The sequence below is a fragment of the Temnothorax nylanderi genome, unplaced genomic scaffold, assembly GCF_030848795.1.
Source record: "Temnothorax nylanderi isolate EJ_2023f unplaced genomic scaffold, tnyl_v1.0 TNYL_tig0003_pilon, whole genome shotgun sequence".
NCBI classification, from domain to species: domain Eukaryota; kingdom Metazoa; phylum Arthropoda; class Insecta; order Hymenoptera; family Formicidae; genus Temnothorax; species Temnothorax nylanderi.
Window position 1 is genome coordinate 2,455,485 of NW_027249065.1, and position 25,372 is coordinate 2,480,856.

A 25,372-nucleotide genomic window follows, 5' to 3' on the forward strand; every position below is an offset into this window, starting at 1 on the left:
GCGCGATCAACATCGCGCTCCTGGAGAGTTATCGGGATCTCACTTCTTCGCTTCGTGACTTGAACTTTTCGTAAGAGTTGTAGGTTCTTACCGAGCAGCCAATCCCCGGGCAGCCTCCTATATTCCACGACGAAGTAGGTCAACGGGCAGCCGCCGTCCTGCCAGGCCGCCAATTCCAGAATAACGAACGTCTGATTCGGCTTGACGAAGTGATGCTTGGGCGGCGGGACCGGCTTCGAGCCGTTGGTCTTCGCCAACTGTATCTCGCTCGCGCTGCCGCTGCCGATCCGGTTGAACGCCGCCAGGGTGAACTGGTACCGCGTGCCGCATTGCAAGCCCTCGAGGAGATGCGTGCTCTCGCGCCGGTCCAGCATGACCTCCTCCCATTCGGCGAATTCCCGACGATAAGCCAGGAGGAATCCCTTGATAGGCGCGCCACCGTTGTCGCCCTGCTTCCATTGTAGCTGGATCGCGTCGGTCGTCGTGCCGGTCGCCAGCAGAGTCGGCGACGTCGGCGGCACTATGCATAAAGTTTACCAATTAGAACTTGGCGCTCTCGTTGCGCCGCTCGAGAGACGGCGAAACACACCGCCCGACATTCGCCCTCTCCGTGAGCGCCGAGATGCGCCTCTCGCCCTCTCGTTCTCTCGCGCATGAATAAGAATTCGTATAGGAGTTATCCTCGAAGTGCAAGACTCGCTCTCGCGAGGCTGTGCAGAAATGCAGCCTGAGCCTCGGAGAACCTTCAATCGTGATTGCGTAATACATTTAATCGGAATTGCAATTCTGAAATTTGTTAAGTTAGATACACTATACCCTCTAAAACTCCGGCTGCATCTGTTGGAAAGTTTGTGATATAACGCCTTCTATTATTAGAAAGATTTGAGAACGTAACTTTAAATCGTATTATCCTCGCGAGGCGAAGGCGTTATCTACTTCCGCGGGACGGATTAAAATTTCGTGTATACGCACAATGCATGCGCTTATCGCGAGAGCGTGATTAGCGGCGCCGGGCGGTCTTAATGATTCCGCTTACGCGGTACCTACCCTGGATATGCAGCGTGTACGTAATTTCGTCCGTGCCGAGCGAATTCTTCGCGTGACACGAATAATTGTCCTCGTGACTTCTCTGCACGTTTCTCAGAGTTAAGGTATTGTCCGGGCCCACGTCGGATCTGGAAAACTCGCCCCGTGAAATGTACGTCTTATCGCCGCGGTTTGCGCTTACGCGTTTCCGTTTGCAGTTTACTTACTTTTGGTGCAGCTTCATGTCGGCACGTCGCCACTCGACGGTCGGCCGGGGATCGCCGACAACGAGGCAAGCCATATTAACGTCCACTCGCCACGGCACCACGATCGGCACACCGTACGATATTATTGCAGCTGGAACTAATTAAAGGACTCCCGTTACGAGTTTCCGTACGTGCCATTTGCGCTCCGTAATATCTCCCGCAAATGTGGGTATTATTGAAAAGTCGCGAGCACCGCGAGCTTACGTTCGTTATCGATCGGCGCGTGTGCTTCAACGTCAAAGAGCAGTTTCGCCCTTTATGGAATATGGACCATCGGGGTTCCGCGAATCTGTATTCCCCCCGTGTGTATGCGCGTTTCAGCAGTTGTACAGTTTCCTCGGAACTCGACGAAAATGAAAAGTTATATCGGAGCGCTCGCGGAGGCATCCGATACGGTATAGAATTTTACGGCGCGGAGGCGAGGAATTTTTCAATAATCCCGAATCCCTCGAAGAGAGAACGTCTTACCGGTGGTGCTGGGTTGAAGTTTGATGACCGGCGTGCTGGAGCCCTGACCGACCTTAGTCGAGGCCGTGACCCACGCCTCGTAGGTCTCGTGCGGCTTCAGGCCGGTCACCTCGTGGTGTAGATTCTGCGCGGGCAGGGTGCTCTTGGTGATCTTCACTTCCTGGCCCTTCTCTAACACGCGGATGTAGACGGTGTACTGGATGAGCTGACCGTTCGGCCGTCGCGGCGGCAGCCAGGATATCACGACGGCGTTCTCGCCGCTGACCACCGCCTTCACGCGTTCCGGGGCGTCGGGAACTGTCGGCAGAGTTGTCAATCTTTGATCGTCGATGACTTTGCGGAGAGAAGGTTCAGGGAAATGGACCGAGTTTACCGGATAGAATATGTATCGCGTAACATTTGCATTAGACACGAAGTTGAATTTAAACGGATCTCACTGGAGACCTTCAAATTAGAGTCTGGCCATAAAGCGATTTTGTCGAAATCCTGCGAGAGTGAAGGATATACATTCGCTATCTCCTTCTCTTTATAAGCTAGTCTCTTATGATGCACGTTTATGACAGTCTACGCTGTAAAAGTGTCACAAGTATTGCAGCAACAGATTGATAGCGAATGATAGCGATATTGTAGATAATGTAGATAGAGAATTTTGACAAAATCGCTATTTATGGCCAGACTCTAATTCTACGATTTTTAGATCTCTCACAAATTATGGATTTGTTTCTGTTCCACTTAAGTTTGGAACTCGTCTCTATTTGAATATAATTTGGGGAAAATTTCTTTTCTAACCCGGACGCCTGATGGGAATTTTACACCTCAGTATTGAAAAAATAAAGCTCCTAGTAATTTTAACGTGTTTTTTTCGTTTTTTAGATATTTTTTGGTTTCTCCTTACTTTTTTCAGAAAATGTTGAGTAAATCTATATACATATTTTCCTCAAATACTAATAAATTATAAAACAATAAAAATATATACAATTAATAACAATGACTTTTAATTGGGGTGTAAAAATCACCACAGGTGACCATTTATGCAAAAAAAATTAGGTGCCCATTCCCGAGTTTTATATATAAATGTGCTTTTTTAAATAAACGCGTCGAAAATAAGCTGCAGATCGAGTAACCAGTATTAAAGGGTAATCTGCACGCTGTTTACCAGTTTCGCCGGTGGTGCAAGACACGGGACTGCTCGCGACGCCGTCCCCGGGTCTGGTGTATGCGAGCACCTGTACCGTGTAGTTGGTGTACGGGCTGAGGGTATGCAGGACCGTGCTGAGGGCATGACTGACTTTCGTCTCCCTGCTGGTCTGCGAGTCCGACGCGGCCTCGTACAGCAGCTTGTACCCCTGCACGACCCCGTGAACTTTGTCGGAAGGCGGCGGTTTCCAGGTCACCTGGATGTTCTGACCATTCAGCGCGGCGCAAGCTACATTCTGCGGTGGCGCACTTGGAACTATGTCAAATCGGTACCGTAAATCGCTGTAGCGCATTGCTCTCCTTTGACGTGTCGAAAAATGCGGTTTCGAGTTTATGTTATTGGTACAGCTTACACACACGCACACACCCAGACTCGTATCGAACTCGCAGTGACTCACGAAATTGACCAAGTGTCTCGGAAGTTACAAGAGAATTGTTCAAAGGTTATTATTCCAGAAACATTATTTGTTTTCTTTTGACACTATATATATATACACTCTTAAGCATGTACCGCGTAGTATCTCCAAATTCGAGGTACAAATTTCTAAATTACAAATTTGTACCTCGAATTTGGAGATACTACGCGGTACATGCTTAAGAGTGTATATATAAAGCCGTTATTTCAATTAATTAATATGATGATGTAGTTAATTCAATAATAATTATGAAATTTTTTTTTACGTTTATCTGTTTCTTTTGTTAGTTTTGTATGAAAGATTTAACACCATTTGACCAATTTTGTGAGTAGCCGAATATTTAAAACGCAATATGCAACACCAAAGTTGTAGGGAAGATATGAAATTATAAAAAAGCATAAAAGAATCTCAATTGCAAAAACTGTGATTTAGACTAAAATAAAATGCAGTCTGGCAGAATTTACATAGTCATACGGTAAAACGAAAAAATTTGACGAAGAATTATTATTGTCAGTGTCGAATTTTGTAACAATTTACTGTTTGGGTCGCGTAAAAGCTCGCTTCCATAACCCAATATCGTTACGCAAATGATTGCCGTTGTTCAACGTTATGCATTATATATCGTATTGAACGTTTGTATACCAATATGGTATATATGACAAACTTTAAATTATGATATTAATTTGTAATATGAAACTTGATCTCATCATTTGCAATTCTCAATTACATTTAGCTCGTAATCAAAATGCAAAGAGACTACCTCAAAGCGGCGCGCCGTAATTGCTTTGTTTAACGCGCGCCGCGCGCGTCCAGATATTTTTACAAAACAGAAAATCCCGCTCGAAGTGCTCGATAAAATATGAGGAAAGGGGCTTTTCCACTCACCGTCCTCGAACGTGTGCGCCGTCACGGGATCGGATCCCGGGCCGTCTCCTTTGCTATTGAACGCCTTGACTACTACGCTATATTGGGTATATTTTCGTAGACCGGTTAGTCTATAATCGTGCGAGCCGTCCCCATTTCCTGTGATTCCTACTCGCGTCGTGTTCATCAATTGATCATCTCCTCTGAAATAAAAGCCGCGAGATCACGGTTCGTTGAAGCGAAAAAGATAACGCGCGGGAGGCAACGAAGGCAATCGACAGCGGTGAAATCTGTGTCAACCACGCGAACACGAAGGGTGTGTCAAGAAGAGAAGACTACTAAATTGATTTGTAAATAATCGATTGTGAAAAGTTTCATTTTAAAAAGAGAAAGAGAGAAGAATCGTTCTTATAAATGTTAAATTACATAAAGACAAGTGTCTCTTGTCCCTAGACGATAGCTGAACGACTTCAAGTGACGAAGTTAACGGCGTAACAAATAGACAGTTACGCATTAAAATATATAAACCATCTTTTCTTCTCTTATAGATCCTATTGTTCGCAAGTTGGTGCTGTCTAAGAACGGGAAATGCTTGGCACGAAAGTCGCTGTCGCCAAAGTTTACCGGAAATCGTCCTTATCGTCCGCATTTATTACGTTCCGCTGTCCGATTCGAGTATAATGGAGGAAGTAACAATCTCGAAATTCAATGGAATATAACTACGGAGCGCGAACAAAAAGGTATTTTAAGAATTCATGGTACTTTCTGCCGCGCGACCGGACCGTCGAAGTATGATTCGATTATTCTGGTATGAAATGTCATCGCGCAAACGTTATCATGCCTAATTTAAGAAGTTTCGTCGCGAGCGATTTTTGTCGCGTCAATTTAACTTTTTTCAATGAAAGATATTTAAATTTGATTTCAGTAGAAAGAACAATTCTCGAAATCTGATTTTAGAAAGAATAAATGTCTGTCACAGAACAAGATGTTTAAGCTAATTTTTCATACGAATTAAATTATGCTAGTAATATATGTCTCGGTATTTTTTTTTATCTCGACAGTTTCATCTATAATTTTTGAAAAATATATCCAAAACTGTCTGTCTCGCGAAAATAACACAGCGCGCGTTAAGATTATCACACACAGCTTCGTCCTATTTCTGAAAAACATCTCTCTCAATTCTTCAATTTTACCCACACGAAGCATTTTTCTCGCAAAATCAATATTATCAGTACTGTCGAAGATATAACGCTTCGCGATTTAAACGACCCGGTTTGTACAAATTTACTGTTACGTGATATCTTGGCGCAAACGGAGGGGATCATCGCGATCATTGTTCGAAACTTCGGGCCGAAGTGATGGACGCTAAATGCCGCAAACTACCGTGGTTCAAGAGCGGTAAGCAGATAACGATACCCGAGATTGGTGTAGCCGATGGTGTATCCGAGTAGTTCGCCGTTCCACAGGGATCGATCCGGCGGTTGCCACGTGATCTTGAGCTGCTGCGGGCCCAGGGGCTCCACGGAGACGTGCCTGGGCGGTCCACCGGGCACTTCGCCGTCCGTTTGCACCTGTTTCGAAAATTTCGAGAGATCGCCCCCACGGCGCACGTGAAAAAAAAAAACCACAATCCGTCTGACGTTAAACGCAACGTTAATGACTTCGTGATAATGTGAAAGTTTTTTTCTTTTCTTTCTTTCGATCATGCTTTTTGTGTGTGTATGTGTGTGTGTTTTCTTTTTTCTATTCTTTGTCTTTCGACAATGTTTGATACTGACATGAAGGATGTCGCTTGGCGCTGATGTTCCAAGATGATTTTCCGCAAGCACCCGAAAGTGGTAGGTAGTCGCGGGTTTTAGGGGCGATACCCGAGCGACCGTGTTGTCTCCGGCTACCAGCTTCTGCGTGTTGTGCTCATGCCACACGTCTTTCCAGCAAAAGGCAACAACGCTTAGAAGGATGCAGTGTACGATCTCTTAAAGCGTAATCGCGGGGCGAGTCTCGCGAGGCGAGATGGTATATCTTCTCCTCCCGAAAATCCGGACGGGCGCGATTAGCTTGTACAACGCTCTGGGTCGATAAACCTATTTCGTTTCTCCCGTGGCGCGGCCCGTATAGTTTAACAGTTGCCCGCAAAGACGGATCGTATGTGATGAGTAAACGAATCGATCAAGCGAATGACATTTTAATGGAGGATGAGAGCCGTATAAACTCGTGCAAAGGGGGTAGCTGGCAATAAATATCGGACGTACACGTACACATACAGTCGGATATGCATGCCAACGCTCACAGTTGGAGAAATTAATTCGAAGCTCTATATTACACACAAAACGGAAGCGCGCGAGATCTCGGAGATGCGGATTATCTCTAGTTTTAATCTGTAATTTAGAGACGCGCAACTTTAGGGAGATCTAGCGCGAGAATACATGGACATTAAAATAATTCACTCGCGATACCGCGGGGGTGCCGGGATAATATACATGTATCTCGCGCGGAGTAAATAGTACGTGCGAACATTCGCGGGCGATATATTTATCATCGTTTGGTCGGTATCTCCTCGGAAATCTCGATCCTCGCGAGACTCGATTTCGGTAAGAGCGATAATAATTCTCGACGGTGCTTGCCTGACGAACATGTTTTATGCGCGTTAACACCACGACGCTTCCATGCCCCTTCGTGCGTTAAGTTGGATAATTTAACACCGGCGGGGAGACTCGAGTCGATTAGGCGTAAATGAGGACATCCAAAGTTAACGAGCGGCCAGGGCAAGGGGCGTTTCAAAGAGAAGTTTGTGGCATGAAAATAGGGCGAGTGAGAGTGGGGAAGGTGGCCCGGTAGTCGGGGGCGGGGGGGGGGCGGGGGTGGGTTTGTAAAACAAAGACGCGAAAGGAGGAAGATTCGCAAACGACTTTACAGAAAACTTCGTCTTAGCTGTCGTCGTCAACGAAAGCCGCCAACAACGCTCGGAGATGCCGGATGTGTGTATGTTTCAGAAAATAAAGTGCTCTCTCTGTGTCTTCATAAAAAGAAACTTTGACAACGCACAATCGAATTAATAATTCTGATTTGCATGGTTGCAAAAGAAGGCTGTTGAAAGTGGGAGAAAGAAAAAGAGATATATATATACATGGAAGATATAAATAGACGTGAAATAAAGTCCGCCGCATCTATGAATTTATATGAATAATTAAGATATTTTCACATGCGGAGGAAAGATCAAAATATCCCCTGTGAAACGTCAGCAAATTTGGCCACGAGACGGAAACGGTTTAACACGGTCGACGTCCCTTTTCGGTGAACGAATTGATCAATGAGAAACGTAAATCGCATTTCCTTGAACACAAACGCGCGGAAGGGAACGTCAAAGAACGGAACCGCACTTGCGGCCGCGCGTATTACATGGGGTGCACGAATCGCGAACAAATTCGCGGCGCTATTATGTAGAATCAACTCGACGTGAATTTACAAGAGACACAGCGATGTAATTACCATTGCTCTTGACAGCCGCAGCTCATGCGACAGACTGCGCCGCGTTACGTGTGCATCTTGGAGCGACATTACAAAACAGCGCATTACGAGGGAAAATATCCAGTCTGTATTTGCCACAGAGTTACCTCGTGGAATGAAATGTTTTAATAAAATGCTAATTTACTTAGTATAAATAATAAATGCTAAGTACAACAACGAGCTAATATTAAATATAAACTGTGATATTAAAAATGCTCTTTGTTCGCAGAAAACAAAATATATATTATGTCGGTAATTATATTAATATATCTGATATTTGTGTCCTTTTGTTCCCATATGACAAACGAGATATTTTTTAACGTGTCCTCGTACAAGGTAAAATGTAATTCGTGATACCGAAATGGAAGTAATACCTCAATTTATTTATAACGTTTTAAATTAATAATCAATTTCTAAAATATACAGCGCGATACGTTGTATCCGTCGATGTTTCAGGAACTATCCGTACTGATTCCGCAACATTTTATATTGAAAAATCGTTTTCCGCGTGCGTTCCCTTCCGAAATTGCTGCTTCGACTGATTCGAAAATTAGAGAGTAAATACTCCATCATAGACATTCACCAGGTAGATACACATTCCGCGATTGAGCTATTACTTACTAGTAAGAATACACATCGTGTTAATAGAATTTCGAACGTTTCGAACGTGCGTTTGTTTAAACATTAACATGACGGCGATAGAACGGCGAGCTCGCCGATAGAACAGGAGAAACGGGCGGGTTTCAGATAAAAGCCAAAAATAAGTCCAAAATAAAGTAAACGCCTAAACTTCTAAACGAATACCAGCGGGAGACGTGGAGCAGCGTGGTGGGATAAATGATTAATGATTTCCCCCCCCGGGGGCAAAAGCCACGGCGTTATTCGGCCGAATACGAATGAATACTTTCGCCGAAGACATCGTAGTGTTAACTTAAACGTTACGACATGATATTCCGCGCCGAATGATATAGAAATGCCAAGCGCATTGTGAACGCGCGCGGATACGTATAATGACGATGGATCGAGAATGTAATGGGGCGCAATAAACCGTACACCGTACATCGATATTCCTTCCTCTTTTCTCTCTCTCTCTCTCTCTCTCTCTCTCTCTCTCTCTCTCTCTCTCTCTCTCTCTCTCTCTCTCTCTCTCTCTCTCTCTCTCTCTCTCTTCGAGCTATCATTCGAGCAAGCACAAAAAAATCTGGTTTTATTTTCACCAATATACGCGCTGCTATAACGCGATATTTACATCAGCCGGGATTAATCGCGTATATACGTCCACAGTAAATAGAAAATTAAACAAACAGTTTTTAATCTCTTCCATATTTACGCGCATCCACACTTTAACTATTGATCGCGGGCTAGATCAGAGCACACAAATTAAAATTAAAATTTTTATTGTTGAATCTAAAATTTGCAAAGCGCAGGGCGGTCTCTCGGCGCATTCACCGTCACATCATCTGGAGGCGACGCGAGGCGACGTTTCCTTGGGAATTATGCGATTTGCATGAGGTAATTTTATTTTTCCCTTCATTCACCGTTTTACATTCGCCGTTTGTAAATTGGGTAAACGTGAATTAAATGAAAGTAGAAAACATTATCCGCACGCAAACGTACGTAACTTTGAAAGAAGTGCGACATTACTTGGCGTTCTCCATAGTAAGCTTTTGTCATAACTGTCGAGTCGCAAGTTCGAGAAAATCCACGTAAAAATTTTTATACCCATTTGAAAGTTCAAGACCCCGAAGTACCTCCATTATTTTATCATAGTCAACATCACGAGCTCTTGTGTTAAAACTATGCCAATCTATTTCCAATCTTTATTTTTATTCGTCGTTTAATTGAATAGAATAAAGAAAATCAGATATATCGAAAAAGTCAATTTTTAGGAACCATGTTAAGAGTTGTATCTGAGCTGTGATATCACGTGATACATGATATACATATGTGATGTGATGCGGTCAATGTGCCGAGGAATCGGTGTCGTTGGCCAGAAATGCAACGATCTATAACGAGATGCTCTCGGGCTTTCGATCGATAGTGAGCGAGGTTTCGCGCGCATACACCGAAAAAGGCAGACCAAAGGAGGAAGGATAGTTTGTACCTTGCGCCTCCTTGTACTGCACGATGTAGTTGGTGATGGGCGAGCTGACGTGGCTCGCGTCCCGATCGGTCGCCGGCGAGGACCAGGCCAGCAGGATCGACCGGCTGCCCTGCTCGGCCACGTGGAGATTGCGTGGGAAGTCGGGCGGCTCCTGCACGAGCAGGTGGATCGTCGCCTTGTCACGACCGTACGCATTCGCGGCGACGCAGACGTAGTCGCCGCGGTCCATGTGGCTCGCCTGCACGATCCGCAGCTCGGTGGTGACGCGTCCCGACGCGTCAGCCGTATTGTCTACCGCGTACCTGGACAACCCGAGAGGAGCGGTCACGCGATTAATCGATAAGCCCCGGCTGATCAGGCTGAGAAATTCCAGCTCGAAAGCTATATATTTAAGATGAATTAATTACGAAGAAGGAAAATCTGTTGATTATTCGGTATATTCTATCGTCGTAACGAAAATTTCGACAAATATTGGACAGCGAGATAATTTGATCATGTTGGTAAATATATTAATTTTTATAAACTGAAATTAATCTCTCAGAATCTGCAGGTATATTATTTCATTACAAATTAATTCTTATTCCGCCGTTAAAGCAGCGATTCCACATTGGCGAAATGTATTTTCCAAGAATAGACTATTTTGCTTTAGCAGTCAATTAACGAGTCCGCGAACGAACAGTTCTACAAACAAATTCGCTCGGTACAATTTTCTCGTTACTAACAAAAACAGGTTTTGAGGTAATATCAAATAATTGGTTATATGTTCTTGAATTTGTATGTTCTGTTATACATAAAATGCATTAACCTAAAATAATCTAAAACAATTATAGGCAGATTTGGAATATATGAAGGACCAATAATTTGAATAATTCAATTCAAATACAGGATATGTTTGTCGTACCAAAAATAAGCTGCAGTCGCTAATATGTAATATATAGTTTTAATACGAATTATCTGTTTTAATGTGCAAAGTGGAATTCTAAATATGTACGTACAATTGTTGGATACGGATTTCTCGTGTCCAAAGAGGATACCCATAAATAGCGAATTTAGTTCGTTTTCGCTTTGAACGTTCTTGCGAATTAATGCACGATGATAGTGTAGCGTCAAAATGACGCTTGCGTCAAACGTGGTATGCTGCATTTCAAATGCTGTGAGCTTTCACGCGAAAGACGCATAATTAATTCCGATACGAACCTAACGTCGTAATTAGGATCGATCTTGCTGTCACGAACACGCCAGCTAAGATCAAGAGGCGCGTCTCCCTCGGCTTCGCAGCGCAATATTACGCTCTCCCCTCGTCGCACTGATTCCTGCCGCGTCCTTACTGTCACCTGGGGGCCCGCTGCAGTGAGAATTTTTCATCAGAACGTTTACACTCTCGGCACTCGCGGCGCGGCGCGGCGCGGCGCCGCATAATGAACGTAAAATAAAGGACAAGACAATAAAAACAATTTTCGCTATAACTCGCAGATGTCCCTTTTTTGTAATTACAAACGAGCAATTCAATTTTGTTTGCGTCGAAATCGCACGGCCAATCTACGGTACTTTGTTGAATGCGCGTTTATTTCGTAGCCAAGCGAAAAAAAGATCAATTATCGACGCATGATGCTATATTCCGAATAAGCGCGTGCGTTCGTGCGCGCCTGTGTGTGTGTGTGTGTGTATCCCACTCACAGAGAGAGGATTTCATGCAGTGATGCGAAGCAATTATCCAGTGACGAATATTGTAGTAATGCTATTGAATTTCCGGCGGACATGTCGGTGTGTGTGTGTGCGAATTGAAATTAACAAATTTATTAAATTCATGACTGTTGCATTACATATCGCCGCCCGCGTAGTGGATATCGTGTAATAACAAATTAAATTCCTGCCGCCCTCTCCATTAAATCTCCAAAGATAATTTCAGAAAGAGACAGAGATAATTTCCTCTGATATCACTCGCGATTGATATTCTATGATAATTCTTACTGTGTGAAATACTTTTAATGTAATGTCCACGGCGGTAAAGAACCACCCGGGTTTCGATCACACTCCGGATGATTTAAAACTACTCCCGCTCGAAATCCCGGATACCACCCGGGACCTAGGATCCGGGGATCCAGACGACGACAGTAACTCTAGGTTGCGTGAATATTTTACCATGAACCGTTAGCCGAATGAGCTTGCTGAGGCCGGGCCCGATGCCGTTGCTCGCCTGGCATAGGTAGAATCCGGCGTGATCCCGCGATACCCGCGGGATCACCAAGGATCCGTTTCTGGCCACCCCGACGCCCTCCGTGCCGTATCCCAGCTCTCTGTAGTCACCCGGAGTTTCACCTAAATGCGCAGGGATACATCTTGACGTTTCTTGCATAATAGACACGTCCGCGGGAAATTATTACCCCCCCACGTTTTACGAGCCCTATCCGGATTCTACTCGAATCCGCGTGGCAAGAAGGGTACAAATTAAAAGTCGTTATACATTTTATCGGTGGTGTTCTAGACTAATCAAAAACTAAAATTAAAAAAAAAAAAGGAATCAGATGTTTCGCGGACAAGGATTGGTTCGTGGACGTGGGATGGATAGCAAAATCTTATTCTTCGCGTAATTTCAGGTAAACTTTACTTTAACAGCGTTTCGACTTGGAGGCACACTCAGCTACCAAGATGTTTAATTTTAAGAACTTTATATAAACTGCGAAAAAATAACGTTAAGTTTTGCCGAAGGAAAAATTATTTCTCAGCTCGCAGCGTGAAGTATCACCTTGTTTACTCTCCATCACAAAACATCCTGTTGTATACGAATTTAAATGCCGAGAAATAACGCGGAAAGAAGTTCCTCAAGCACGCGCGAGACGTTCCGTAAACGCATCTCTGAATACATGAATGTCCAAATAATTTTAAAACGTAATTTTAAACGTGTTGGAAGCTAAATACGAGTATACGCGAGGCGCATGCCTGTGGGGGAACGCCTTTCCCTGTGTCGAACTTCATTCGCTTATTCTGGTCCTTTCATAAATAAACGAACGGAAACGGGCGGAAGATGTATCAAAGTATGTACCACCCACGTAACTTCAAACGGTAAAGATTTACTTCGCGAGAGCGAGAAGCTCTGCCATCGGGCTGGGTAAACCGAACATTTTCGGAAAGCGTCGCTTTTGAGTAATCAGCTAGTCCTTTCGCCGGGAGTCTCTTCCGAGAAATTATGTCTTATCGAAAACTTACGGCAGTTGCATCGCGTTACCCGACCGATGCAAACTGCGTCTTGTACGCTCGACCTGGCGGCAAGTGTAGTTGCAATATTACACGGAGTTTAATAAAACCGTATAGATGTGTGTTTCCCCGCCCCGCGTTTGTTCGCGTCTAATATGAACGTGACAGGACGTAGAACGTCTTTCCTCGACACGCGCGGCAGCTTCTCTTTTCCGCGTTCGACGCTGCTGTTTGCATGGCGCGCATCGCTCGACGGCGGATCGATGGTTCCCGACATCCTTCCCGATACATAGTGAATGGTGAAAAACATAAATATCCACCCGGTATCTGTTTTTCTTTTCTTTTTTTTTTGCGAAGCAACTTTGAGGTACGTGCTCGGACGATGCAGGAAAACTTTTACGGATTAATATTTGAGTAACGAGAACGCTTAAAATGTATCAGAATATACAACGTATAACGTGTGCGGTGGAAAACGCTTATGTATACGTGTAATACGATTACACAACTATATAACTAACTGAAAGCATTTTACGGACAAATGTGTATTTGTTTGCCTGCCGTGGTTAATTAAAATTAACAAAAATATTCTGGAATTTGATAACAGTCTCGTCACTGCGCCGTAACTGCATCGTACCAAGACACACAAAGCGCTTTTTTTTTTGCAACCTGACGTAGCCAACGGCGAGGAACGATTGGCTCGCGGCGAAAAATGCATTTCCGCGCCAAAGCGAGGTCGAAATTGCCGGAGGAAAAATATGAGAAGAGGGGAAGAAAAATCCGTCGCGAGAGCACGTCACGTCAAATCCACCCTCAGCGAATTGACGAAATTAATTATACAGTTCTATCCGTGGGTGGGACTTATTTCTGGCTACGGCTGGGATATCCGTCCGCGGAGACGACCGACGATTCAGCGAAATTCGTGATTGATTACTGTTCCCAGGGCGTCCTTTTTTTTCCCCGTCGACGCCCCGCCGACGGTCGTAACTTAAATGAAAATTACATAATGTTCGCGCAAACAAAGTTCTCGCTTAATCGACAGGAGGAGATTATTAGAAAATGTAATAATACCCGCGTCATACTTCGTACCAAAGTCAATTTGGAACAAATAATCGGTATACGACGTTTAAAATATGAGTTTCTTAACACATCGATGCCGCGACACGTTGAAAATGAGATCTGTGGTATAAATATTTCACTCATTCTATAATTATTTATAAGGAGACTATATAAGAGTCGCGAAATTAGTTGTTGGATGACCAAGATGTTTCTATTAAAAATCAAGAAGCAGTTCGTCCGTTCAGACAAATGTCTATTAAGAGTGTCCGTTTTACATTTAGCGGGATCAGGTGCGAATGAGCGTTCTCATTTCTCGCGCCACGTCCGAGACGTAATACATCTCTCGTAACGCTGCTGGGGGATAGGAGGGAGGTGAGTTACCTCCGAGATCCCACCTTTAAGGAGTCGTGACTTACCGATAGATTGCTTCCAAGTCACAGTCGGAATGGGGAATCCTTCGGCCTGACAGGCGATGGAGACGCCGTGACCTACAACCGCGTTCTGGTCGATAGGTTCCACGGTCCACCTCGGAGGTACTAAAAATACGAACCGATTGGCTTAGAATCTTCCAGTTCGTTCGAATTCGTATCCGTCAGAATCTTTACTCGATGCCCCCTCGTTTCCGTCACCGTTCATCTCGTTTCACTCGGGAATTCGCGATGACGCCGTAAAATTTGAAACATGACCGGTTAAATCGGTAATGACCATCGAAGACATTTGCAACGCGTTAGGCGCGCTCGTGCGCATGTTACGAAGATCCTACACTTTTATAATTAAACAATCATGACGGCTGAAAGCATCAAGAACAACGTACATCGATGTGTAATCATTGCTATATTACAAATTTATTACAAACTCCTTTTAATTTAATTTGCAGAATATTGAGAGCAATACGCAGTTTATCCCCACGTTATCCCGTTATTTCCTAAAGATAATAACATGTAAAACCGTCAAATGGTATCGATTTTCATTTCACAGCCCAGCCACGATTTTATCTTTTATCAGTTCAGTCTAAAAATATATATGATATGACAGGTTATTTATTTGAACAGTCATTCCCTATATATTCAAATATCGGATCGATACTTTACTGCGATATAAACGGTGGCGAATACCAACGGCAAACGGCAATGACTAAAATTAATGTTCTCCTAATGTGTTGGTAATTGTATAATGCATGCGTCTCTTTCTTTCAACTAGATTATTATATACTTACACGGATTTGCTGAAAATTGTAATAGTGTTATAACTACGGAATCCATTAAGGCTACGACTAAATTACTTGAATTGACGATGTTATGTATATATGTTATGTATAAAATAAACGAGAATGGTTCTTTCCGCAATTAACTACGTTTAATTTCATTAAGAATTCAAGCAATGTTAAATGTATATCAAGGAAATAATAATTTAGGATAAAAAAAATTAAAAGGTAGCATGCATCCTTTGATAGAGAGAAAAATTAGTACTAAACCTACATAAAAAAAAAAGAAAGATTCTCTAATTAAATAATCTATGTAAATCATAGAATATACGATAAAGGGAAAATATAAAGGGGAAGAGAGGTATTTTAATAACGAAAGAAAAATTGTCCGTCTAAAATACATGAGAGTAGTTAGTATAAATTGAACTATATAAATATATGTCGAGAAAATATAATACACATAATATAGTACGAGTATGTGGAACGTAATATCATGCAAAAAATGCAAAGTTAGTCATTATCATAAGGAACGTAACAACGCAAGCACCATTCCAAGTAAACAGAGCTGGTAAGACGGATGTAATATAAAATGCTTCCCAGACAACGACAAACGCAAACGATATACCGTGGCAATGTACCGTAATGATACGAAAATAGAAAGACACGTAGTAAGGAGGAGTATCACTTTTACATTCTTCCATCGTCATTCCAAGTCGCTCTCGCGAGAAAAATCGGGGAAAGGGGGAATTGTAAAACCAGAAACAGGTTAACTACGCGAATCCATGCTTATGCACACCCGTGTCATAAACAATTGTTGCATTACATTAGCACAACGTCTCGAATATATCACAACTCGCTACGATACTCTACCTAGTAACATTCGCGGAAACGTCCTTTAAAAAAAATCTGAATACACGTGGATATAATACTTCTACGATCAAGACTGAAATATATATCTCAATTTCTCGAGGTCTACATCGATCTCAGCGATACTGCTTGTGGAAAACGTAACGGAATATAGGGAACGATATCAAGAGTCAATACATTTTATATTGGGCCTTACCCGGCACACCGGATCAACGTGCTCTGGGATAGGCCGGGTGTGCTATTGTTGAATTACTTCGCTATATCGAAAGATATCACCCTCGTTAAAATTCCGCAAATAGAACCGTTCCTGTTCTAATAACGTGATACCTCGTGAAAATCTAATTATCTCCCGAATTATCTGACGAGCATGCAAACAAGTAAAGTCGGCGATACATCTGTCGTCTGCACGATTTCCATCTGTCGAAGCATTCCTCGCTTGCGTCGAGCCTCGATTTCCAAACGGCAAGTGAAAATTTTATCGAGCTACTATATCCTCGAAGATAAACGAAAGAAATCGGGATATGGCGGCACCATGCCAGGTAATATTGCTTTCGATAGAGCGCGACTGCGATTTCGGACTTGTCGACCTTTTTCTTTCTCTGCCGTCCCAATCTCGTCTTTAATGCGCTTAAAAAAAACATTTCAGCGATTAACGAGGACAATTAATGGGTATTTTCGCCGAATTGCTCCCTTCGAACTCGATGCTTCAAACGTGAAGACAAACTACGTGAGTAGTACGACCAGATATATGAAGTATACCCAAGCGTAAGTAGTAACGGACATCTTTGGTGCGGCCGAGTGCAAGTAGTACGACCAGACATATGTAGGACGTTGGCGCGTGAGTAGTAACGGATGTATTTGGCACGGCCGCGTGCAAGTAGTACAACCAAACATGTGTAGTACGTCGGCGCGTAAGTAGCAACGGACACGATACGGCCGAATAAGTAGTACGACCAAATATAAGTAGTACAGGATACTTGTACGGCGGAATAGAAGGAATAGCAACCGGATATAAGTAATACGCATCCATGCGTAAATTGCACGGGATGTACGTAACGCGATCAAGTAGAAATAATACGAAAAATATCAGTACACGTAAAGATCGCGTTGAAATGAATATACATACGTATATGCTGATCGTAAGCGCCGTGGCGGCAAAGGTAGTACCATGAAACTGAAAAGTGCAGTATAGTACGCTCGTTGCATGATGAACACAAAGCGAACTCGAAAGCACGTAGCGTTCCATTTGACAAATATTACGAAAGTCTGGTATGCACCCTATAATATGACTCTCAAAGTACTCTCAAAGAATATATAAGCATAATGGAGCGAGAAATTTGATTGTAAAAGATTCATAACGTTGCAGACAAGGCATTTAAAACCTTATCCGTCACATTTATTATTTTACCTCGAATTTATAGAAATTAATTTCATCAATTTTGTTTTTTTTTTAACGGATGTGAATGCCCAATTACCATTGTTACTTACTCCTTTGATGTTTATTCTTGAAAAACTACAGCTTTGCACATTCGTCCTCCAATTTGTTACGCGCCGTGTATAACCTTTGCTGAGGTTAAAGGATCGTATTTCGCTTTGAGGAAATTCCTTTGCCGCGCGACATTCGCTGGAAAATCTTTAATGGCTTTCAGATGTCGAAAACCTAGCAATCTTGTCGTATTTTATACGCATTAGGAGCAGACGCCATTACGTACTACGGGCTGCGGGGTAATACGTGGAGCCGGGTATACGTACGAAATGTACGAATCTTTTGATGTTCTATAGAATTTGGGTCGAAATGGATGGCAATGAATAAAATATCGCTCGCCCAGCGAGTGTGAGACCACTAGGAACTAAATCCGGCGAAACCCATTAACAATTAATCCTCAAAACTATTTCAGATATCGATCCGCAGCTGATTTTCTGATCAATTGCCTTCCTAGTTTTCTGATTAATCCAAGTGATTAATCCAAGTTCGATAGATTTTAATACAATTGACTGTTCTTCTTTTCTCATGTAAATTAGATCTCTCTTAAAACAAGTGTGAGAATAATTTAAAAAAATATGATATTCGACTATTGTATTGCTCACAATTAGCATCGTATTGCATGAAATATGAACTGCTGCGTGAAATATTTATATTCCCTCGATATATCTATACACCTGATTCATACCTGTCGAAATATTTAAACACTTTTCAATTTTTAAAGATCGGTTCTCAACACGAATCCTTTTCGAGCATCATACACGCAATTTCAAACAACTTGATTTTTACAAATGTCACGATAAAACTTTGCTCTTTCGAAAGAGTGAAATAGATTTTTAAGATTCATCCAACTTACGCTATCGAAGAAGAAACTTTTCCAGAAAACGAAGAGCGTTTCAAATTGGCGGAATCAGATACTAACATATAAGATTACGATCCGGCGAATGGGGACTCGTGCTGCGCGTCCCTTCTCGAGGGATGTCATCAACGGCTCGGAAAAGTCGTCCGAGTAACCCGGATAACACAGCGGATTAAATAAAAAAATATATAAAAAAAAGAAAACCGAACCTTGCGCGACGTTCCTTCGAATTCTGCGCTGTGATACGAACTGTGTATACCTGTTCAATATATATGTACACGCATATATATACATATATGCGTATACATACACGTGTATACACCCCTATACATAAGAAAAGTGGGACAATGGTGCGAGAGAAGAGAGAGAGAGAGAGAGAGAGAGAGAGAGAGAGAGAGAGAGAGAGAGAGAGAGAGAGAGAGAGAGAGAGAGAGAGAGAGAGAGAGAGAGAGAGAGAGAGAGAGAGAGAGAGAGAGAGAGAGAGAGAGAGAGAGAGAGAGAGAGAGAGAGAGAAAGTGAGAAAACGAAAAATAGAGAGCAAGAAAGAGAGAGAAAAAGAGAGAGAGAAAGATAGATACGTAGATAGATTGAGTGATAGACAAACAGAAAAATAGAGAGAAGGATTGGGAGATAGCGAAAAAGGAAGGTTTTCTTATTTGTGGACGCTTTATGTACACAGTTTTCTTACGACTACATCAGTTTTTTCTCAGGACACCAACCAGCGACTGAGAGGCTGGTCGAGTGCTCGGCCAGGCCAGCGACGTTGCTGATCTGGCACGTGTAGTTGCCGCTGTGACTAGCGCTGACGCTATTTATCGTCAGGATGCTGGAAAACGGCGGATAGTCGCTTATCTGTATGCCGTTGCTGGTCTCGACGGTAGCGGCGGCGGCAGCGGCGGCGGCGGCGACGGTCTGGACCGACGACACCGATGTACCACCGTCGCTCGGTCTGACCTGAATCGGTTTCTCGTCCATCAACCACGTGATGTTGAACGGCTGGTCACCCTGGCTCGTCGTACACATAAGCTGTGTCCGCTGTCCCTCCATCACACCGTCTCCGAAAAAAAATGGCGAGATCCGCGGCGGAACTATAAACGTTACGTTGTGACATGATAATGGAGAGTAGTGCACCTCTTGCGGTCTTGCGCTGACGATTTTTTTTTTTTGCCGCGCCTTAGGCGCGCGATCATCGATCGAGAATTTGTTTTTTTTTTTTTGCGTCTTTCGATACCGCGTATCTTGGTGCACACGCACAACTAATCGCGCGTTTTGCGAAAAGGGGGACACCGTATAACGCATGCAACGTTACCGTGAGGGAACCATATGTATAACAACCGCGTATTTCATCCTCCCTTATTTGTCGTTGGCTAATATTTTACCTGTTAACGGGTCGCGGCGCAATTCGATTAGACGACGTCTCGACGCCCCAAGTCACACAGGACGAAGTCACGCGGCTCGCGCGTATACCTTAACGCATTGTCGCGTCGGTTTATTCTTCCAGCCGTTCGATAGCGGTGACCCGCAAGGACGCGCGTAGGAGAATCCCCTGTGCGGTAACATCGCGGAAACTCGATAAACTCGACCTCCATTTATTCCGATCCATTCCGCCGCGTGATTTTCCGCCCCTCGTGCGGGAAGGACAGGTGCAGAGCGCGACCGCGTTTCCTCGCACCGCAACCGTTGCGTGGCAAGGTCCGCGCGGAAAATTGTGGCACGGCCATAAATATCGGGTGGTAGCGTTACGTACGTACGTAACGCGCCCGCCGAGAGCATAACGCCGGGCGGTGTAGCTTGGGGGAAATGAACATTTACGAGCGAGCATAACTGTTAATGTCGGCCGATGTGTCTTTATGAGGAGACCGGGCGAAGTTAGAAATAAGCCCCGACCCGCATCTCCTTTCTCGCGCATCCCTCCGTCCCCCGGGCGAAATGACGGAGGGGAACATTAATAAATTGTTTCGCGCGAATGTCGCGGTGCGTGGAAACTTGGCGACCGAGAACGCATCTGCCCCCGCTTCTCGCTCCGTTCGAAAATAAATTCCCACGCGAACGTGCGTCGCGCGCACGGGGGACTCGCTGTCGCTCGAACCGCGAGATCCTGGCCTGGCGAGATGCGCCATAACGACCGCTCATCCGGCATGAGACACCTGCACACGCGTTTTCCCTCCTTCGGAGATATACGCTCCTTTCCTTTATCTTTTCCTTTATCTCGGTTGCGTATCGCAGACTTACTTACCGAGCCCTACCCGATAGAGGAATTTCAAATGTGGATAATAAGATCTAAGGACGAGAGAGATCTCTGGGTGTATTGACGTCACGAAACGACCGCGATCCGTTCGTGATTCCATTTCCATTTCCCAGGTTACACAGATCCCCAGATTTCCATTTTTTTCTCCTCGATAGATATTTACGCATGCAGATCTACGTGTTTCTTCGGCGAAGATTTCAGAGATCTCTCGCGTCGGATGCCCCTTGGATACAAATATCACTACCAGTCTCCATAATCATATCGTAACAATATATGGTAAAAACGACGTTACACAAGTATATATGATGTACCTCGAGCTTAAACACATTATCATAAAACTCTTTGCTACATTAATAAAATGATGACTTCGTCATTAAAACGCTCAAAACGTGATATCATACAACACAGTAATGAGTAACAGAGTGTATAATGTGTCATTCGTGGAAAAAAAAATACAGAACGTATAAAATACGTCTCCTACGGGATATCGCAGAAATGTCGTTAACAGCGATTTCCGTGTGTATATATATGTGTGGAGTACTATAGGAGAAATATAGACAAATGTAATATATTCAGTCAAAACATTACTCGTGTCTCTTGAATACCAATGCTGGACGATGCATACACCTGTGCGAATAGGAAAACCAGTACGGTAACTTTACGGTCTCGCTGCGACATCGAGATTTCAGACTTTCGTCGAGACGAAAAATCTCTCGCTTCGTGCTCGTTCTCGCGTGCGAGAGCTCCTGCGCTCTTTCGCAACCTCTCGATGTCACAGTCCGTGTGTTGTGTCTAAGAAGTAGGTACCATAATAAATACGTGTATACAAGCAGCTAAACGCCATAGATGTCCAACTGTTTAATATATTTTATTTGTATTTTTATGTAAAAAGAAAACCGTGTTTCTTCACTTATCTAAAATAAATTTGTACCTTAGAGGTAAAGAATCGTATCTTCAGTTTTTGTCAAAATGGAGTTAATACATTTTTTAATATACTAGGAGCTTGAATTGTATAATGATAAAGGATCTTACGTCTATTATTACTCATTCCTAAGATACAATGTTTAGAAAAAGTCATATTGAACATTTTCATAGTGCCTTAATTTTGGTCAGCGTGTTATTGGCAGTTGTACCATACATTAAACATGTCAATTAAATTAGTTGATTAAAAACTCAATAAATCACAAGCTACTTTTATTTTATATCTAAAAACTACACCATTTTCTTATTTAAAACTTTAAACCTTGTTTTTCTCTGAATTCATAATTCAACAATGGAGATACGAATCTTTACCTCTAAGGTACAGAAATATATTCTGATTCTTTTACTGTCGTTGCTTGATCCTTTTCTGATAAAAAAAATCATGACGCTTGAAAGAACGAAACAAATGTAGGTTGGACAAGTATACTCCGGGCCGCTCATATAACGCTAATACGTGGGGGGAGGGGTAGCCAAAGACATTGCCAAGATTGTATATACAGTACATATAATACACATAGGTATCGATAGTGGTTGCAGGAAAACTCGATCAAAGCGTGCAGATGGGCGTGCAAAGAGAAAACTGCGTGCAGGACGAGAAAGAATGAAAGAAAGAGAGAATAACTTCAAAATCGAAAGTAATCTGAGAAAAAGCTGGCAACATGCCGAATCGGTGCTTGCGCCAATGGGACTTCATTGTATTCTTTTTATCTTTTCCAAGTCCTTTTTCGAACACTCTGCGGGAATACGAATCACCGATCCGGCGCGTTGGTACAGTGTGCAGTTTTAGGATTTAGCGTGTAGCAGAAACCGGTCACGTCGGGATGATCTCCAAATCTCGGAGAGATCGGCGATCGAAGATCATCGCGGACGAGAGCCGGAAATGCGGTCGGCGCTCAAACGGTCGGCGAACAACGACGAGGCTTCTCTTCGCGGACGATGTAACGAACGGACGACACGCCCCGCGAAGATCCTCTTTGCAGAATTGCATCCCCGAAAGCCGTCAGCGATTTATCCCGAGAGTGACCCTTTTTTCCTCAGGTAAAACAAAATTGATTACGGTACGCATCGCGCGAGATCGGACGCGCGCTGATTGATCGATCGTCGCGGCGCGGGGCGTCGGGGCGTCGGGGAGGGTACAAACGATGGCCAGCGGCACCGGTGTTTCCCTACGTGCCGATCAATCAGTTACTTTCCATCGTCGTCGTACCAGCCAACGAACTGGAAAATTGCCAGTCCGGTCCTATCACGACCGACGCCTCGGCTCGCGAATCTCAATGATAACCCGCTCTCGTCGTCGACGCGATCTTATTCCGCAAGACGTGGCGCGAATCCATCCGCGTCTCCCGTGGCCCCCCCCCCTCCCTCCTTGACGTCGTTGTTGGCATCCCGATGAGCGTCGACCGGGTGCTCCGTGTTCCGAAATACGATGCCGCGGTATTTGGCGTCGGGAGACGTCGCGGGTGCGTCTCTCGATCGTGACGCGCGACGAAAAGAGGCGGAAAGAAAGAAGAAAAGAGGAAAGATAAGAGAAAAAAAAGATTGCCGGCGCGTGATTGTCTCGTAACTCGCAACCGGGCGCGAAGTATACCGATTCCGGAACACGGCCGTACAATTACACCAACGGTGTGCGTTTACCGTTGACGTGAAGGAGTGCAGAATGAGCGACGGTTGCAGCGCCATTGGTCACGCGACAGGTGTACGTGCCATTGTGCGCGGGTGCGATCGTGCTAATGCTCAGGGCGCTGGTAAAAGCGTCATGTATCCCGATGGTAATGCTCTTTCTCTGGGAGGACGAGGAGGACGCTTCGTCATGCCCGGGGCCGGAGGCGGTCATGGTGGCGGGGCCCCTTAGCTTGGGGCCCCCGTTAATCATCGTGTCCCGCATCCCAGGACCGGCCGGCGACCGACCGCGGCTGCCCGACGGCGCATCCTGCGACGACGGCAACGTCCTGACCGTCTCAATCGGGACGTTATCTTTGAGCCACGTGAATGTCAGTGGTAGGTCGCCGGTCACGACTACGCACTGTACGCTAGTACGGTCCCCTACGTTTAAATCGCGAGCAAAACTGAAAGGCGTGATTTTAGGTGGCACTGAAAGAACAATACAGACAAGGTGGCATTCCATCAAAGCAGTTCAGATCTAGAGAATCACGATATTGATGTTCCGGGAATATCATCGTCGGGAGGGGGAGGGGAGATGAGCGAAGGGATAAACGGTCGTAATCGTCGCTCCGCGCTGCCACCAGATGCGCCCCCTTGAGCGGAAAGCAATTTTTCAGAGCGGCGCGATCCAGCGGCGGCAACGCGGCTCGGATCGGGGAGGGGGGGGCGGAGGTGGAGGAGTAATTCCGCGTCCGATACGGCATACGTCAGAAACCGGCACGGCAGCGGGATTCGACGCTGTGATGCAGCGAGATTAATCGATCTCCCCATCTCGCGGCTCTCCGACTTCCGTCTTGACGGCGGAAATCAAGACTTGCGCGTGCATCAGCCAGCGAGGGAAAGCGAGAAAATACCGTCGATCTCCGGGATTCGAGGTAATTGCAATTCTCGCGTGATTTCGACTTTCGCTTTACGCGCGACTGCATATTTCTTATATATAATGCGTCGCGTACGTTCTCCGTTACAAAATTTTTTATCTTTGTTTATAAACGACGAGCGAGTATTTTCCATTGCAAATAACGCGGATCGAGCAAACGTATGCGATATCGCGACGCGAGATGCTTAGGACGATTGTTTCGTTACGTCTATAGATCGACAGCGGGATTGAGAGAAAGAACGTGTGCAATTTTAATGAAAGGCAATCGCGCCGGTGCTTTTCGACAGGATATTCAGCTTGCCGACGCAATCTCCGCGGTAAACTCTGTATATTTAGAACGGAGGAAACTTCGTGCACGCGCGTTGAACAAACGCGCTTAATGGAAAATTTCGGCAGTTTGTCCACGGAAGTTGAAAGGAAACATTTCAACGCGCTTGTTTACCAGCTGAATCAATGTTTCATCGCGCGGCAAAGCTGACAGATCCCGCGATCACCGTTGGAATTATCGTTAAATACCTATAATTTAATTCTATACACTGTTTCACGCATCACGGGGTATTACGAATTCAATGCGGGAACTCCCCGTTTTGTTACGACGTTATGGAAAAAGTCGCGCACGTTGTTCTCCCCCCCCCCGCCCGCGCGCACGTACGGGGGAGGCATTACGATCGAAAGACGTTTTGCGGTAATACCCCGTGCAACATCTGCACGCAGTACGTCGCGTCGTCTGTCTAATGTACAATATGCGTTACGTACATACGTGGCAGCTGGATTTTTATGTACATGAGTATAACACACGAGTACATAAAAATACTGGTGGAATAGAACAGAGCAGTTAGGCGAGCGCGTGCAAAGGAGGAATGCTTGAGCGATGCAGTGAGGTGCTGTGCTCTCTGTGCATAGGTCATTTCCGGACACGTCTTCAGCACGCGCGGCGTATACGCCCGCCACGCGTATCACGTGGGGGGGGGGGGAAACGTCGCCGGAAATCGCGCGAATTCCCTTTGACGAGAGAGCGTGCCGCGGGCGGCGACGAAGAAGAATGACGCTCCTATCCGTCAATCTCGCGCGAAATATTCGCGTCTAATTTTA

The 25,372-nt window shown here is 44.6% G+C and overlaps 1 protein-coding gene across 3 annotated transcripts in view; it reads right to left on the minus strand.

Annotated features, from left to right (window-relative positions):
- The window catches only part of LOC139771728 (cell adhesion molecule Dscam2), a 77,402-nt gene that overhangs the window by 3,756 nt on the left and 48,274 nt on the right, over positions 1 to 25,372 (minus strand). For 2 of the 3 annotated variants that reach the window (XM_071704726.1, XM_071704713.1), the window contains exons 12-24: positions 23,377 to 23,832; positions 14,516 to 14,635; positions 11,991 to 12,167; positions 11,046 to 11,193; positions 9,849 to 10,150; positions 6,016 to 6,164; positions 5,654 to 5,808; positions 4,259 to 4,440; positions 2,917 to 3,213; positions 1,761 to 2,057; positions 1,254 to 1,389; positions 1,048 to 1,175; positions 92 to 520 (exon numbers count right to left, since the gene is read on the minus strand). In XM_071704726.1, the coding sequence (XP_071560827.1) occupies positions 92 to 520; positions 1,048 to 1,175; positions 1,254 to 1,389; positions 1,761 to 2,057; positions 2,917 to 3,213; positions 4,259 to 4,440; positions 5,654 to 5,808; positions 6,016 to 6,164; positions 9,849 to 10,150; positions 11,046 to 11,193; positions 11,991 to 12,167; positions 14,516 to 14,635; positions 23,377 to 23,832 (2,976 nt within the window). Of the gene's footprint in view, positions 1 to 91; positions 521 to 1,047; positions 1,176 to 1,253; positions 1,390 to 1,760; positions 2,058 to 2,916; positions 3,214 to 4,258; positions 4,441 to 5,653; positions 5,809 to 6,015; positions 6,165 to 9,848; positions 10,151 to 11,045; positions 11,194 to 11,990; positions 12,168 to 14,515; positions 14,636 to 19,231; positions 19,601 to 23,376; positions 23,833 to 25,372 lie in introns of all 3 variants that reach the window. The other variant, XM_071704719.1, reaches the window with a different exon arrangement.